General features: G+C 36.6%; 1 protein-coding gene across 1 annotated transcript; it reads right to left on the bottom strand.

The window, feature by feature from the left end:
- Positions 1 to 3,929: 3,929 nt before the first annotated feature.
- Positions 3,930 to 5,320, bottom strand: LOC104235456 (bZIP transcription factor 11-like). The gene has a single exon (XM_009789227.2). It carries the CDS (start codon positions 4,712 to 4,714, stop codon positions 4,229 to 4,231), a length of 486 nt encoding a protein of 161 aa, XP_009787529.1. The 5' UTR covers positions 4,715 to 5,320; the 3' UTR covers positions 3,930 to 4,228.
- Positions 5,321 to 14,622: the final 9,302 nt, after the last annotated feature.

Here is a 14,622-nt window from a genome sequence, read left to right as displayed (position 1 = left end):
CGAAAGGGCTACTACCAGGTTCACATTGCGGAAGGGGATGAGCCAAAGACAGCATGTGTGACGAGATATGGAGCCTTTGAGTGGTTGGTGATGCCTTTCGCCTTAACCAATGCACCGGCCACATTTTGCACCCTTATGAACAAGATCTTTCATCCCTACCTTGATCAGTTCGTGGTAGTCTACCTAGACGACATAGTCATCTACAACAACACCTTGGAGGAGCATATGGAGCACTTACGGAAGGTTTTCCAAGTCTTGCGAGAGAATGAGCTATACATCAAAAGGGACAAATGTGAGTTCGCGCAATCAAATGTGCACTTCTTGGGCCATGTCATTAGCAATGGCGAGCTACACATGGATGATGCTAAGGTACGTGCTATCCAGGAGTGGGAGGCACCCATAAAGGTAACTGAGTTGAGATCCTTCCTTGGCCTTGTTAACTACTATCGCCGGTTCATTAGTGGATATTCAGCAAAGGCCGCACCATTGACTGAGTTGCTAAAGAAGAACAAGCCATGGGTTTGGACGGAGCATTGTCAAAAGGCATTTGAAGGCCTTAAGACAGATGTAACAGAAGAGCAAGTCTTGGCGTTACCTGACTTTGCCAAGACATTTAAGGTGCACACAGATGCCTCAGACTTCGCCATTGGGGGTGTCCTGATGTAGGATAAGCATCCCATAGCATTTGAGAGCCGCAAGTTAAATGAGATGGAGCGGTATTACACGGTGCAATAGAAGGAAATGACTGCCATTGTGCATTGCCTTCGTACATGGAGACATTATCTGCTCGGGTCGAGGTTCGTGGTCAAGACTGATAATGTGGCTACTAGCTACTTTCAGACACAGAAGAAGCTCACACCAAAGCAGGCTAGATGGCAGGATTTCTTGGTCGAGTTTGATTATGCACTAGAGTATAAGCCGGAAAAAGGTAATGTTGTAGCCGATGCCTTGAGCCGGAAAGCCGAGCTTGCTGCAATCACTTCAGCGAGATGGGATATTCGGGAGGCTATAAAAGAAGGCATGCAACATGATCTAGCATCCAAACAGCTTATCGAGTTAGCCAACAAAGGCAAGACGAGAAGGTTTTGGATAGAAGACGGCCTACTACTTACCACAGGTCGGCGGGTCTACGTGCCTAAGTTTGGGGACATTAGACGGTGGATCATAAGGGAGAGTCATGGTGCAATGTGGGCTGGTCATCCAGGTCAATATCGCACCAAGGCCTTGGTTGAGTCAGTCTACTATTGGCCACACATGCGAGATGATATAGAATGTTATGTGCAGACTTGTCTTGTATGTCAGTAGGACAAGGTGGAGCAACAACAGCCCGGAGGACTTTGGAAGCCACTACCAGTTGCAGAGCATCCATGGGAGAGCGTGACTATGGACTTTATTACTTGCCTACCGAAGTCCGACGGTTATGGTACTATTATGGTGGCCGTGGATAGATTTTCCCAATATGCCACCTTCATGCCCGCCTCACCGGGTTGCACAGCTAAGGAAGCCGCCAAGCTATTCTTTAAGAATGTGGTAAAGTATTGGGGCTTACCAAGGCATATCATCAGTGATCGAGACCCCCGCTTCACTGGGAACTTTTGGAGAGAGTTGTTCGACATACTTGGCACGGAACTGCACTTTTCTACTAGTTTTCACCCACAGACGGATGGACAAACAGAACGGGTCAATGCCTTACTAGAATGCGACTTGAGGCATTATGTAAGCGCGCATCATAAAGATTGGGCAAGGCTCCTAGACATTGCCCAATTCTCTTATAACTTGCAGCGGAGTGAGTCCACAGGGCGGACACCATTTGAGCTAGCCACAGGCCAACAACCACAAACTCCATATTCATTACCAGTCGTGTTCGAGGGAAAGAGTTTGGGGGGCTTATCATATGGCCAAAGGATGGGAGGAACAGCTCGACACTGCTAAGTCTTACTTGGATAAGGCAGCTAAGAAGATGAAGAAGCTTGCGGACCGTAAGCGGCGTCCCACGAACTATAGAGTTGGGGACATGGTCACGGTGAAGTTTAACCCAAGACAGTTCAAAGCACTACGGGGCATGCATCAGAATCTAATTCGCAAGTATGAGGGGCCATTTAAGATCGTCGGCAAGGTAGGCAAGATCTCATTCAAGCTTGACATGCCATCGTATCTTAAGATCTACCCTGTCTTCCATGCCAGCATGCTTAAGCCATATCATGAAGATAAGGATGATCAGAGTAGGGGCCAATCAAGTCGAGTACCAATGGCTATCATCGCCTCACATGATCGGGAGATTGAGGCTAACATAGATTACCAGGCCAGGCGAAAACAAGGGCAAAAAGCCACCGCTATGTTCCTCGTCCATTGGAAAAGGCAATCACCGGAGGAGGCCACGTGGGAACAATATGAAGACTTGTGGCAATTCAAAGATAAGATCCGAGAGTTTATGCAGCAGCATTGCGCCGCGGTCGTCGCAATATTAGGTGGGGGAGAGTGTGATGACCCGCCATGTCATCATGCCACATAGGCGCCATTTTGGCATATATTAATGCCATGTGGAAGCTTACATAAGAAGAAGGCTAGCATTTGTGAGAAGATTCTAGAGAGGTATGGACATTTCCTTAGGAAGAACCTAGATCCTTGGAATCTTCTAGGCTTGTAGAGAATTCTAGAAAAAGTCATTATCTTGTAAATATCAAGGACTTGTGTAATAATTAATATTTACACACTAGCCCCTAAGAAACTAGTATATAAAGGGGGTCATTCATTTGTAATTCACCAAGCAAACAATTCAAGTTCTCCCTAATAAAAAGCTTCCTTTAACAATTCTCTTGTGTTCTTTCTTCCATTCTCTTAGCGATCTTGAGTGTAGCAAGACTGACTTGACATAGCAAAAACGTGAGCAAGTTGTACAAGATCGTGAGCGAGTTGTCAAGTGTCGCACGTATACTTGGTTAACAACTAAGGACGTGACGGTTATTTAGAAAATATCACGTGTGAACAATATTTCCTAAAGCTATACGTAAGTAACTTTGAATTGGTTTGGTAAATAGTACTGTAGTAAATATACAATCAATGCTAAGTTCAAGCAGTATCTCTCTGATTCTTAGTGAAGGACAAAGGACTACTAGATGTGTATGTAGCTGCAAGATTTTTAAAATTAGCATTTCATTTAATATACCACACGGTTTTGGTACATTAAGTTAAGCCTGTCCAAGAGTACTAAATTATAACTTAATTTATTCAATAAAGAACGTACACCACTAAACCTTCAAATTAATATCAACTTGTATATATTATGATTAAAACTCAATGCATACTTGCTTTGAGCCGAGGGTCTATCGGACATAATTTCTCTGCACAAGATAGAGATAAAACTCCCTACATACTACACTCACCGAAATTTCACTTGTGAGATTATACTAGGTATATTATTATTATTGTATATACCTCTTGAAGTCTATATCGAAAAAAAATTAATCACACTCAATGCTTATTGTTAAGTGAAAAATTAAAGTGAAACACGTATTAATTAATTATTCATAAGTGATAAAGAGTATATGTAGAAGCCACTTGCCAAATTTTCATTGATTTGGTGCAAAAATATCTAACTCTGTATAAATTCTTAAGAGATCTTCATCTTTGTACTTTTTCCAGAGACATAATGAAAGAGGACAGTAACCGTATTTGTTTGGATCTTAAAGTAATTAAGAATTTCGGAAAATTCTTGGATCTCATCATCTCAAAGTATTAAGAAATTAGGCAACTTATTAGCAACATAACACAGACTCGATGAAATATATTATGATCATCAGAAGCAATTTGGAGAGCTAAGAAAAATTGGAGAAAATATAAGGGATCACATCAAAAATAAAATAAAACAAAATTAAAAGAAAAAAAGGAATATAGTACATAGAAACAATTTATTAAAAAGAGAAACATAGTGCATTCACAACCATTCATTCCAATATATCAAACACCTGACCCTTTTTACATGCCCAAAAGACCAGTCAACTCATCTTAAATCATTCTAATAATCCTCATAACTCATAATATTACTCAGATCTACTGCTCATATTGCTTAAAATAAAGTAACAATAAAACCAAATAATAATAAAGATACTAGTAATAAAATAACCCTTCCATTCTTCCTTCCACTCATCATCACAACCACCATTAATTGAACAACACCACCATTAAAACAGTTAATGGTGATAATTATTCCTAATATATTTTTTTAATATTAATACTGATAAAGCATATCAGCAGAAGCCATAATTGGCTGATTAACATACATCAAATTCCATGAATTATTCATCATATCCTCCTGATAATGATGATGAGTTTCAAAAACTCCGTTATTATTATTATTATTGTTGTTGTTGGAATTGATGTAACTGAGGATTTCATTAAGAGATTGCAACCTTTGACTAAGTTCAATCATCTGAGCTCTTAAAACAGAGTTCTCTGCTTCAACATTAGCGTACTGTTGACTTGTCAAGTTGATGTTGCTAAGGATGTTGTTGTTTTCCTTTTTCAGTTGCGCAACTTGGCCAATTAAATCATCAAGATGTTTCTGTTTTCTCATCCTTGATCTTCTTGCTGATTCACGATTTGATAGCATTCTCTTTCTTTTCCTTTCATCTAACATTGAAACCTGCAAATCTTCTTCAGAACCTGAGTTCAAAATCTGAGTAGATCCAGTTGAATTTCCACTAGATGTAGCCATCACAATATTCTATATATATATATATATTTACACCTTTAAAACTTTTAGCCTCTGTTTTATTTTCTTGGGCTGTTGAACAAATATTAGTACCAAGAAAAAAACACAGGACCAAGCAAATAAAAGTAGTACTAATTAATGGTAAAACTAGATATAATTAACTATATAGATAATTATGGGGAAGTGATGATTTCTGAGAAAACGTAGAACCAGTAGAGGAAACAAACAGAGAAAGATTGAACAAGATGGGTTCTGCGTCTAAGTGAAGAACTGATTATATAACCGGAACGAAGGATTTCACTAAGAACAGGAGACATGAATTTGGTTCATGAATAACAGATCAATATTTAGCATTAATTTTTCATACCACAGAAACAGAGAGTTCTTTTGCAAATCTATAAAAAGATTGGATCTTTAATGGGTTTCAGCCAAAAAGACTAGAAACCCAGAAATTAAATAGCCTAAAAGGAGCAGAATAGCGGAGAAAACAAGAAAGCCAAAGAAGAAGAGGTCAGAAAACAGAGTAAAAATAGCTGAAGAAACTGAAAATGCAAGCAAAGGAGAGGAGGAGGAGAAGAGGAAGGAATGGTCTTTGAGGTTGTAGGTTAATTTAAAGGCAGAAAAAGGTGGGCAAAAGGAAATAAAATTATTAAAGAAATGATTAAACAAGTGGGAAAAAATAGGTGGTGGGTGGGGAAAAGTGAAAGGGCGAGGAATCTTCAAGGACAGTTGATGGGAGTATTTTTTGGTGTGAGTATGTACTTACCCTATAAAAAACTATTTAGATAATTAAATTACAAATAGAGTAAATATAGGTAGTTTTTATGACAATTTTTAATTGATTAATTTGATAAATATGATAATTAACGTATTATTTTTCAGTTTAAGCGAAATTTTTTTTATCAATAAAAAGAATTACACAAGGATAGAAAAAATTATTAATAATTAACGTGTTATTATTTCTTTTTTTATTCATAAAAGAAATACACACGGATAGAAAAAATATCCTTATGTTTTTTTATTAATTTATTTTTAAAAAATAACATAAGGATACTTTTTTGTATTTATTGTTGTCTTTTTATCAATATATATATATATATATATATATATATATATATATATTCTTTTTTTTCAATTTATATAACATATTTTTCTTATTAATTTATTCAACAAAAGAACAATACATTTTTTATTTTAGAAATAGTTCAACATTAAACTTATCGCTCCGTTCGTTTTAATTTATGTGAACTTATTTGACTGAACACGTAGTTTAAAAAAAGACTTTTAAACTTGTGATGTAAAATGAGGCACATATATTTTTGTGGCTATAAATTACTCCATCTGTCTCATATTATGTGTCGTGTTTCTCTTTTACACGTCTCTTAAGAAATATATTAATTAGAAAAGAGATTAGACTATTCTACTCTTATTTATACCTTAAGATATAATCTCTCTTCATTGAATAATTATTTTATTTATGTGTTATTTCCATTTTCAAGAATAATTATTACTAAGGGTACAAAAGCAAAAAAATAATCAATTTTGTCTTGACCTTCTAAAATGAAAAATAATTTATAACTATTTTTAATAACTATAACTGTTAATATGAGACGGAAGAAATATTGCATAAAGTAAATTATTTCTAAATATAAAAAACAATCATTATTTTTTTTTACACGAACTAAAAAAAATTCATATAAATTGAAACTAAAAGAATATTTTAGTTAATTTTCTTTAATTCAAAACTTTTATAACAATACAAATATCAAACAAAATCTTGTGGGTGGAGATGAAAGATCACACTAGAGTACAAATACAGCTGTGTCTGTTGTCTATTTATGAAATCAATGAAGGGGAAAAGTACTGCAAAATCTGACGCTTAATATTTACTTTGTTTTCACCACCCACACAACTTTTGTCTCCTTATGATTTCACCGTTGGAACATCTTTTACTTTAACTGCTTCAATGGTTAACTGAATGCCGCAAGGGAATATCTAGGAAGGGAAAGTAACAATGCTGGAATTTTCCTTTTCTTGGTGAAATATGCCATAAATAACGAGGAAAAGGAAGAAATAATAAGAAATTTCCTTTTTACCTGTTTATAATATTTTCGAGTACCTGTTTATAGTTTTAAATTGTACAGTTAAGTCCACATTATTTTCAAATGAAGCATTAATATATATATATATATATATATATATATATATATTAAAGCAAGAAAGTTTGCATTGTGGTTAAATCAAGTGGCTAACTATTAAGAAGCTACTTGGCAAGCTTAGAACAAAGAGATGATTAATTACTGAAATCAAAATGGAAACAAATTAATTCAAATTTTGATTTACCTACTTCCCTTTAATAATTAATGGAAAGAAGGAAGAAAATTAATTAACGCAAGTAATCTTTAATCCAAATCCACGTCTTTTCTTAAGTAGTTCAAATCAAGTTTTACACTGTAAAAATAAATGTAATAAATATATTAAATTATAAAATAAGAAATTTTGAATTAAAATAAAATAATTTGAATCTATATATCTATTAAAGAAATAATATTTGCATTGTGGTTAAGCAAAGTGACAAGCTATTACAAAGCCATTTGGTTATTTAGGACAATATGTATAATAAAATTTAATTTAAATTGAAAGGTAAGACTCTTTTTTTGTTTTAATTTAAAAGGGAAGATAGTAAATAAGATTTTTCTAAAGATACATTATTTCATTTAGTAAGAAAATATTGTATTATTTAAATTATCAGTAGCTTACAAATTGAGAAAATTAATCAAATATTATAGTAGAAAAAATGATGAAAAGAGGGGGATAAGGATAATCTTATGATAATTATATTTTGAATTAATTAAAAAATAAAAGATAAATAAATAACTCTCAAAAATGTTATTGATAAATTTAGACAATTGGAGAATTTTGAACAGTATAACATAAGTTTTAAGAATAAAAATATTTCTAGAGTAAGAAAATATATATCCATGTTATATTAAAAGAGAAGTAGTATCAAATATTAAGTCAATTGACAAGGTTATAAATATCACATTAGTAAATAAATAATAATAAATACTTGCTAATTTAATAAAAAATAAATAAGGGACAATAATTATTTTGATTACTATATAATGTGTATCCTTTGATTTTGTATAGATTTGTTATATTTTTGCATACTAATAAGAAAATAAAAACTAATATTTATTAAAATAAAAATATATTAGTTCATAATTTTATAAGATTAATATTCTGTCAAATCAAGTTTTACACTGAAAAATAAATGTAATAAATATATTAAATTGAAAAAATAAGAAATTTTTAATTAAAATAAAATAATTTGAATCTATATAGCTATTAAAGAAATAACTTTTGTATTGTGATTAAGCAAAGTGGCAAGCTATTATAAAGCCATTTGGCAATTTAGGACAATATATATAATAACATTTACTTTAAAATGAAAGGTAAGATTTTTTTTTAATTTAAATGAGAAAATAGTAAATAAGATTTTTCGAAAGATATATGGCCTGCTGATATCTATTAAAGGAATAACGTATGCATTGTGGTTAAGCCAAGTGACAAGCTATTATAAAGTCATTTGGCAATTTAGGACAATATGTACAATAACATTTAATTTAAATTGAAAGGAAGATTTTTTTAATTTAAATGGGAATATAGTAAATAAGATTTTTCTAAAGATACGACCTACTGCCCTATTTTAACTAATAAATTTTTTAATAAAAATTGCGTTTAAAGAGAAAAATAATACCCCTATTTTGACTAATTTTAAAGATAAAAATTACGTATTATAAGCTCCCTCCTTAAGTCAAGTGGTAGTTACAAAAAAGCCACATGGCAAAAGAAGTTAATAATTAATTATTTAGTTATTGATTATTATTTTTGAATTTAAATATCTATAAAATAATAAAATAAAATATTTAATAATAAAAAACATAAATTATAAAAAACTGTCCATTCAAATCTATATCTATACATAAGATAAGCATATTATATATAAATAAATTAATAATTCTTAAAAATACTGGTAGTTTTTTTATACAAATAATAAAAGGCTTATCTCTTTATAGTTTTGATGAATTTAAAATTTTAATTTAGTAAATAAAATATTACATCATTTAAATTACCAGTAACTTACAAATTGAGAAAATTAATCAAATATTATACTAGAAAAAAATGACGAAAAGAGGGGGATAAGGATAATTTTATTATAGTTATATTTTGAATTAATTAAAAAATAAAAGATAAATAAATAACTCTCAAAAATATTATTGATAAATTTAGACAATTGGAGAATTTTGAACCGTATAACATAAGTTTTAAGAATAAAAATATTTTTAGAGTAAGAAAATATATATCCATGTTATATTAAAAGTGAAGTAGTATCAAAATATTAAGTCAATTGACAAGACTATAAAAATCAGATTAGTAAATAGATAATACTAAATACTTGCTAATTTAATAAAAAATAAATAAGGGACAATAATTTATTTGATTACTATATGATGTGTATCCTTTGATTTTGTATAGATTTGTTATATTTCTGCATACTACATCAAATAAGAAAATAAAAAATAATATTTATTAAAATAAAAATATATTAGTTCATAATTTTATAAGATTAATATTTTGTCAAATCAATTGCGCATCGCGTGGATACTGACACTAGTTATTGTTAAAAATGGTGAATATTTCTCAGGAAGAAAATTAAAGACAATCAACTTAGGCACGGAAATTTAAAAGAAATTTTACACTTGTTTCCCGTTAAAGTATTTATGAGTGTCCATAAAAAATTTAAAATGCGTGGAGACCGTGCAATTTAAACTTTTAAGTGAAAGTTTGGTATATGGAATAAAGTGAATAACGTGTGAGATTAAATTTATATTATATTTGGTTGAAGGTACTATCTGTGACGATCCGGCCAGTCGTCTCATGAGTTACCGCTCTGTTTTCCTCATTTCTGCTTCTCTATGCTTTGTTATCCGTGTTATGTGGTATCGGGTTGGTCGGATCGAATCCGGAATGATTTTGGTAAGGTATGAGATACTTGGTCTTTTTTAAGGGAGTTTGAGTTGGAAAAGTCAACCGGATATTGACTTATATGTTAGAGGACTCGGATGTGAATTATGATGGCTCGATTAGCTTCGGGAGGTGATTCGTGACTTAGGAGTGTAATCAGAACGGGTTTTGGAGGTTCGGAGTAGAATTAGGCTTGCATTGACGAAGTTGATATTTTGGCGATTTCCGGTTTTTAGGCGAGATTTTGATATAAGAGTCGGAATGGAATTCCGAGAGTTGCAGTAGCTCCGTCGTGTCATTTGGGATGTATGTGCAAATTTTCGAGTTATTCGGACTTGGTTGGGTTGGATTTTTGATCAAAAGCGAAATTTGGAAGATTTTAGAAACTTACGCTTGAATCCGAGGTGTTTTAGTTGATTTGATGTTGTTTGAAGTGTTTTGATGATTGAAACAAGTTTGTATAAGGTATTGGGTTATGTTTGTGCTTTTGGTTGAGGTCCCGGGGGCCTCGGGTGATTTCGGATGGTTAACAGAGAGGTTGGAATTTTGTTGCAGCGGCTGATATTGCTGCTTTAGGTATTTTCGCACCTGCGGATTGGGGATCGCAGGCACGGCGCCACATATGCGATGGAATGGCCGCAGATGCGGAAAGTGGACCGTAGATGCGGTGTTTGGTCCGTTAAGTGATTCCGCAGAAGCAAAAGGTGGACCGCAAATGCGGTACCGTAAAAGCGGATTTTGGACCGCAGATGCGGGTATCCCTAGGCAGAATATATATAAGCTTTCCTTCGTGATTTTTGAAGGTTTTCACCATTTTTGACTTCGACTTGAGAGCTTTTGGACGATTTGGAAGGGAGATTTCAAGGGAACTTCGCTAAGGTAAGAATTTTGGACCTAAAACACATTTCTATGGTAGTATTTCATGGATTAAGGCTGTAATTAAAGGAATTAAAGGGCCAAAAATGGAGGATTATGGCTTAAGTTTAAGAGGCTTTTAAAGGAGGATTTGAGGGGTCATTTGGACTTCGATTTTAGTGTTCTTGATATGCATAGATTCGTGGAGAGATGAGGAATCTATTGATGTAAAAATTTCTGACTTTCGAGATGTGGACCCTGGGGTCGGGTTTGGTAATTTCGGGATTTTTGCCTTTTATTGATTGTTTTCGCTTGGGCTTTATTCCCTTAGCATACCTTGATGTTCTCGTTCTGATTTTGGATAGATTCGACGCGTGTGGAGGCTAATTCGAGGGGCAAAGGCGTCGCGAGCTAGAGATTTAACCGGTTCGAGGTGAGTAATGGTTGTAAATGATGTTCTGAGGGTTTGAAACCCCGGAATTGCACATCGTAGTGCTATATTGAGGTGAGACACACGCTTAATGACGAGTGTGGGGTCATGCACTATTAGAGATTGTGACTTGGTCCGTCCCGATTGATGATTTTACCGCATATTTGACTGAAAACTAATTGCTATCATCATTATTTGGGCTGAATGCCATATTTAGGCCTAGTGCCAACTATTTGAACCTTTCGGAGATCTTTATTGATATTTCTCACTGTTTTGACTTTATACTTGAACTCAGTCATGTTATTTTCCATTGTTTTACTACTCAGCCATGTTTACTCAGTTTTAATACTTAAATGACATTTTAATTAATGTTTGGGCTAAGAAACACTATTTTACTATTGCCCGAGGGGCTTGTGAGGATTTTTGACTGAGTACGGCCGAAGGCCTATGTTGTGAGGAAACACTGATACTGATTTGAGGCCGAGGGCCTGAGATATGTACGTCACGAGGTGGCTTGATTGATATGAGGCCGAGGGCATAGTTTGATGCCACGAGATGGCTTGTTATTATGCTTGGGTCGTAAGGGGCCCCTCTAGGAGTCTGCACACCCCCAGTGAGAGCGGATACCCATTGTGATGTGAGTTTGAGCCCAAGGGGCTGGTATTGTTCTGAGATGTTGCCCGAGGGGCGAATTTATTGATACTGTGCCCGATGAGCGAACTTCTATTTGTTTACTTTACCTTAATTACCTGTCAATTACTTGTTTACTTATTGAAAGAGGATTTTACTTGACTTTTCATTGTCTTACTGCTTTTAAATGGTTTTACTGTTTCATTATAGAATGACTTGTGCCTTACATGTTTTCTTACTTTCAGTCATTATTTACATTTGTTACTCACTGAGTTGGAATACTCACTTTACTCCCTGCACCCCTGTGTGCAGATTCAGGCATAGTTGGTACCGCTCCCGAGTGCTGATCCCTCCAGTTTTAGGCGAGCATTCGGAGACTACGAGGTAGTTGTTGACGTTTGCAGCCCCGTGTCTCTACTCTTTTATCATTTCTATTTCCCTTCAAACATTTGTACTAGTTTATGGATTTAGCAGACTTGTATTATGGCCTATAGACGCTCATGACCTGTGACACCCCGGTTAGGGCTGTGTTGGGTTGTACTTCCGCATTTTTATCGATATTATCTGCTACTTCATATTATTAATCATGTCTTAGACTGTTTTCCTACTGTTTAACGTCGAATTGGGAATAGTTAGCTGGCCTTGTCTTCACGAGAGGCGCTATCACGACTGGGTTCGGGTTAGGGTCGTGACAAGTTGGTATCAGAGCCTAGGTTACATAGGTCTCATGCGTCATGAGTAGGTTTAGTAGAGTCTCGCGGATCGGTACAGAGACGTCTGTATTTATCCTCGAGAGGCTGCAGAACCTTTAGGAAAAACTTGATATTCTTGAAATTCTAGTCGTGCGAACTTGTTGATCCGAGTACTAAACTTCTGTTATTCTATTCTCTCACAAATGGTGAGGACACGCGCTACTGGTCGGGGTGGACAACCCCTAGTACCGCCAGCTATGGCCATCAGAGGCTGAGGATATGGTCGTGGTCGTGGTAGAGGCAGAGCAGCGAGGGCAGCACTTGTAGATCCACCAGCTGCCCCAGTTCAGGATTAGGTCCCAGATATGGACGCTCCTGCAGCACCAGCTCAGGCACCACATATGCCCATCGTGATTCCGGGGCTTCTAGAGGCCTTGGCACAGATCTTATCAGTTTGCACCGGCTTGGCTCAGGCGGTTTCAGCCACTATAGTCGCAGGTACTTTACAGGATGGGGGAGGCAATTAGACTCCCACCGCTTGCACACCTGAGCAGGTCGTGCAGGGACTTCAGACGCCGGGGGTGCATCCAGCCCAGCCGGTTGCAGCTGCTCAGGGCTATGTGGTTCCTATCATGCCAGAGGATGAGCAGGATAGGTTGGAGAGATTTGGTAGATTGCAGCCTCCGACCTTCAGTGGCGCAGAGGGCGGGGATGCCCAGGACTTTTTGGATAAGTGTTAGAGGATTCTTCGTACTACAGGTATTTTGGAGACCAGCGGGGTCGCTTTTATCACCTATCAGTTTTCAGGAGTTGCTTTTACTTGGTGGGAGGATTTCGAGAGGCGTAGTCCTATTGGTGCAACACCCCTTTCCTGGCAGCAGTTCTCTATTCTCTTCTTGGAGAAGTATGTGCTGTAGTCTCGCAGAGAGAAGCTGTGTAGGCAGTTTGAGTGGTTGCGATAGGGGGATATGACTGTGTCACAATATGAGTTGAGGTTTTCTGAGTTGGCTCGTCATGCCATCTGGTTGGTTCCGACAGATCGAGAGAGGATCCAGAGGTTTGTTGATGGTCTTACTTAGCAGCTCTGTATCCTTATGACCAAGGAGAGGGTAGCTGGTTCTACGTTCGAGGAGGTGGTTGATATCGCTCGTCAGATTGAGTCAGTTCGCCATCAAAAGCGAGAAGAGAGGGAGGCCAAGAGGCCTCGAGGATCTGGTAGCTATAATGGTACTCCTTCGAGGGGTTAGTTTCAGCACATCAGAGGCCGTTCATTTAGGTGTGCTCAGCCAGCTCACCCAGGTTATCGTGGGGCATCTTTGGGTCATGGTTATCATGGATCTCAGCAGGGCCAGTCATCACTCAGCACCCTTCCAACTCAGAGTTCATCTCGTGCTCCATCAGCTCAGGGCTCTTCTATGCCAAGTGTATCTGCTAGTCACTCCGGTGCGAGGGGTTCCTTTTAGTCCCCTTCTCTAGCACCTGGGAGTTGTTTTGAGTGTGGTGAGATGGGTCACATGTAGAAGTAGTGTCCTCGTTGTTTTGTTAGTTCATCCTAGCAGAGGGGTCAATCGTCAGCTTCAGCGCCAGTTGCTTAATCACCACCCGCTCATCCAGCTAGGGGTGGAGGTTAGTCATCCAAGGGTCTCCCAGAGGGGGAGGTCGATCAGGGGGCGGTCATGCCCGTTTCTATGCACTCCCAGGCAGACCCGATAATATTGCTTCAGATGCTGTCATTATAGGTATTATTTCAGTATGCCACGGAGATGCCTCTGTATTATTTGATCTCGGTTCCACCTTTTCTTATGTGCCATCATACTTTGCTCGTTATTTGGGTACGCCCCGTGAGTTTCTTGCTTTACCTATTCATGTGTCTACCCCGGTGGGCGATACTGTTGTTGTAGACCATGTGTACCGGACGTGTGTGGTGACTATTGGGGGTCTAGAGACCTGAGTGGATCTATTGCTATTGAACATGGTGGATTTTGATGTCATTTTGGGCATGTATTGGTTATCTCCGTGTCATGCTATTCTGGACTGCCATGCTAAGACAGTCATATTGGCTATGCCACGGATCGAATGGCGAGGTATGATTGATTATATTCCTAGTAGAGTGATCTCTTTCTTGAAGGCCCAGTGTATGGTTAGGAAGGGTTGTCTTTCATATCTAGCGTTTGTGAGGGATGTCGGAGCTGAGGCTCCCAGCATTGATTTTGTTCCAGTTGTGAGGTATTTTCCCGATGTGTTTCCTGTAGACCTGCCGGGCATGCCACCGGACA

This window comes from Nicotiana sylvestris, chromosome 4 (assembly GCF_000393655.2).
Source record: "Nicotiana sylvestris chromosome 4, ASM39365v2, whole genome shotgun sequence".
Lineage (NCBI taxonomy): Eukaryota > Viridiplantae > Streptophyta > Magnoliopsida > Solanales > Solanaceae > Nicotiana > Nicotiana sylvestris.
This window is presented reverse-complemented; position numbering and strand designations above follow the sequence as displayed.